The 3,593-nt window shown below is 29.1% G+C and overlaps 1 protein-coding gene across 1 annotated transcript in view; it reads right to left on the bottom strand.

Annotated features, from left to right (window-relative positions):
* Positions 1-3,220, bottom strand: part of LOC105450302 — a 4,287-nt gene extending 1,067 nt beyond the window's left edge. The window contains exons 1-6 of the mRNA XM_011690085.1: positions 3,010-3,220; positions 2,750-2,938; positions 2,443-2,655; positions 1,546-1,778; positions 960-1,119; positions 719-863 (exon numbers count right to left, since the gene is read on the bottom strand). Of these exons, the coding sequence (XP_011688387.1) occupies positions 719-863; positions 960-1,119; positions 1,546-1,778; positions 2,443-2,655; positions 2,750-2,938; positions 3,010-3,220 (1,151 nt within the window). The remainder of the gene's footprint in view (positions 1-718; positions 864-959; positions 1,120-1,545; positions 1,779-2,442; positions 2,656-2,749; positions 2,939-3,009) is intronic.
* Positions 3,221-3,593: the final 373 nt, after the last annotated feature.

Genomic DNA, 3,593 nt, shown 5'->3' with positions numbered 1-3,593 from the left:
GATATTCACAGTCTGATCTCACTTAAGCTCGTCTTCAGTAATTTATACAAACGGTCTTTATACATTAATTGTTAGTCAAACAGCTAGATAGGCCGTATTAGCTTTTTAAGATTGTGCATGCTTACTATTTTTTTAAGTTGAGAAACAGACTATGAATACCGATCCTACCAGTTCATATAGGTTGTTAACATGAATATCTGAAACACATTTAAAATTTATTATAATAACGTATGGACATACGCTGATCCTGACACGATGAATAAGGAACAGTTCAATATATTGAATAAGAAGCGTTTTCTACGATGTTTCTTATTCAACATGTTGAACTGTTTCTTATTCCGTTTGTTGTGTCTTTATGAAATAATACAGAGCGATCGTAAAAGGTAAGTATATACATTTAGATTAAATAAATTTAGAATTAAAATATACTATTCGACCATTATATTTTGTGTAAAAAAATTTTTTTAAGAATTGCCTCAGATTTGCGGTTTAAGTTATTGAAAACTTTTATATAGCGCATCTCATCATTGGCAATTTAAACAGCTGAAAATAAAGGTAAAGTAAAAACAAAGAAAAGTAACAGTATGTAAAATTGAAAAAAATCGATGTATGTATATACTTGCATAAACCTCTTACCATATGTATTAATAATGAAAGTCCATACCTGTTGTTTATAATACCTTTCCTTACTTTTCTCAACTTTCCTACTACGACTTACTCTGCAGGAGCGTTGTCTCCAACGTCACCTTGTGTTTTTCGCTTCTCCTCATTCTGATGTCTCGCCTTTGAATGTCGGAACCATTCCATAATCCTTCGCTGGATTTTGCCGTGATCGGTATCCGGGATATTCTGAAGTACGCAGCCTAAGAACATTTTCTCAGTTTTAACTGTTTTAAATATAATTATATTGCATTCATTGAAATTCATTGAATATTTAAATATTGCTATGTAGTACTTACTGAAAATCACTTTTATTAGTTCCAAATTACGTAATGGTTCCTTTCCACAACGGCCTTCCCAATTATATCTCTCCGCCAATTTATTTGAGAATAATTTGTACAAAGTCCTCTTTACGGCATCAGTGACGTTAGTTCCTCCGATGGATTTGATGTATGCGCGCTATGAAATAAAATAATATTATATAATAAGTTTCATTTTGAGAATGTAATAATATATTTTACTTTAACAATTCTCGAATCATTTTCTTTGACTATTATCAATAATTTTAGCGATTAATAATCTTATAAGCAAAAGAAAAAAAAGTTTTTATACTTAATTAATCATTGTAACTAAAATCATTCAAAATAAAAATAAAACTTTATGAAAAGAGTATTTTGTAATTTTTTTACGGAAAAGTTTACTTAAATTTGATTATATAACATTTATATATTTGATAGTAATTGTGAAATACACCATACCTAATCTAATATATCTAATGCATTTAATTATCGTAATCTTATTTTACATGACTATCCCTTTGGCAAAAATTTGTATATATAGTGTATTTAATATTACTATAAATTAATATATGTATTATTAACTTACTATTGCAGCATTATGTTGAGAATCACGGTGTTTCAATATCTCCTCCACCTCCATTAATTGTTCTGCAGTTTGCAACGGAAATCGGTCTTCAGCGCCTTCGAAAGAAATCGCCGTGTTCCTTACTTCGGTTTCCGTATTTGTCCTTTTAACTAAAATATCCAACAAGGTAAGCGATTGCCTTATATCATATTTTACAGTAGCTATTTCTCTCGTTAATCTCTTCAAATGCTCCACTGTAAAAAATATAAATGACATTATTTAGTAAACAAATAAAATGCATATACATAAAATAGAAATTAGCGGCATCACACGTTGGTTTGTAAAAAAGAAAAAAATATATAAACCAGAAACAATATGTTTATTTCGATATACTAGAAAATGTTTTATTTTATCCAAAATGAAATATAAATGCTTAAACACTTTAAATTAATATAGTTCTTTCAACATACAACATTATTATTATTATCTTTCGTTTTCTGTTATCAAGTTATATAATATTATTAAAAAGTATTATATAAAATATTACAATACCATTACAAAAGTGTACTAATAATAATAACAATTTTAGGAATAACTAAAAGTTTTAATATTTATTATTTTTTAATTTGTATAGAGGATATTTGTACATACTAGTAAAGATTTTAGAGAAATACTAAGTGTCTTTGACTAACAAACACACAATTGATTGAGTATTACGATAAACTTCTCTCTGTATTACAGTTAATAAAATTTATTCGTGTTTTCAAGTAGAATATATAAATTTTCAAACAAAGACTATTATTACAATATGTATTTAAATCAGATGAATATATTTATACTTACCAATTGCATTTTCTTGTGAAGATTGATTTAAATTATCATTTTTCTTCTCTCTTGGTCTCTCTTTATCTTGCGTACGGCCGATTTCCTCCACGTGCTGATTTATCGATACATTCTCTTCATTTTCCTTTGTAAGATCTATAGCATTATTGTTTCTTGCGCACGAAGTATCGTCTATTCGAGATGTACTCGAGTTTGGGAGCTTTCCTGATTCGGTGTATCTTTTCGCAGAATCTCCAGAACATGTAATGGATGAACTTCCAGGTTCATTTTCATCGTGCAGTCGTTGACCTTTCAATACAAAATAAAATATATATTTAAAAGGTGTAAAACATGAATTTCATATGTATGCACTATTAAACATAATAGGTTTGTTTGTATTTACGTTTTGCAGGAGGACGTGGAGGAGATGGTAAATTAACTTCTGTTGACGATTCTTCCTCGCTTTCGGATGAGAATATATCTTTTCTCGCTCTATTTTTTCTATTGGCTTTTCTATTTGCTTCTTTATCGGTATCCATATCTGACGTATAGAGTGCTTGTTTGGCTTTCTCATCGGCCTTACATAAAGACGCTGAAAACAATTCAAGTATTATCAGCAAGTATTGTGGAAAAAACTCAAGATTTTTTTATTAAAGTACTTACAATATTCGCCAAAAATCCGATCAATTTTAAAGGAAGTCCAATCAGAAGTTGGTACTTGCTCTTTTTCAACTGCCTTCCGAATTCTAAAATCTGTTTTATAATGCGAGGGATATTTACATAAATCCTCACTTTGTAGCCAAATTTTTGGTATTACTTGAATACCATCGTAGAATTCTGCGACGATAAATCCTTGACTTCTTGAATTCGGCATCTTCCTGAAACTCTTAACAAACATATTTTCTCGCGTATCGTATCGTAAACACACACAAGAAATCTATTTAAATATCTTTTGTATATATATATATATAAAGTAAATTTTAATAAATTATTCTAAATGTGCGGTGCTTATTAGCGGTATTACGGCAAAATTTCTTTCACCATTCTTTGTGTATGGTAATTTTACAAATTTTTTACTAATTTTACACAAAGGCCAAACTTGAAGATCTGATAACTGACTGACTTTAAATATATCCAAATCGACAGAACTGCATGGATAATTATAAAGTTCTTCAACAACTTTAAATTTACGACCTATTGCAATGTAATTGCCTTCGCTTGATGTTGCGATATTTTCTAAACAAACG

This window comes from Wasmannia auropunctata, unplaced genomic scaffold, assembly GCF_000956235.1.
Source record: "Wasmannia auropunctata unplaced genomic scaffold, wasmannia.A_1.0 LD336064.1, whole genome shotgun sequence".
NCBI lineage: Eukaryota > Metazoa > Arthropoda > Insecta > Hymenoptera > Formicidae > Wasmannia > Wasmannia auropunctata.
This window is presented reverse-complemented; position numbering and strand designations above follow the sequence as displayed.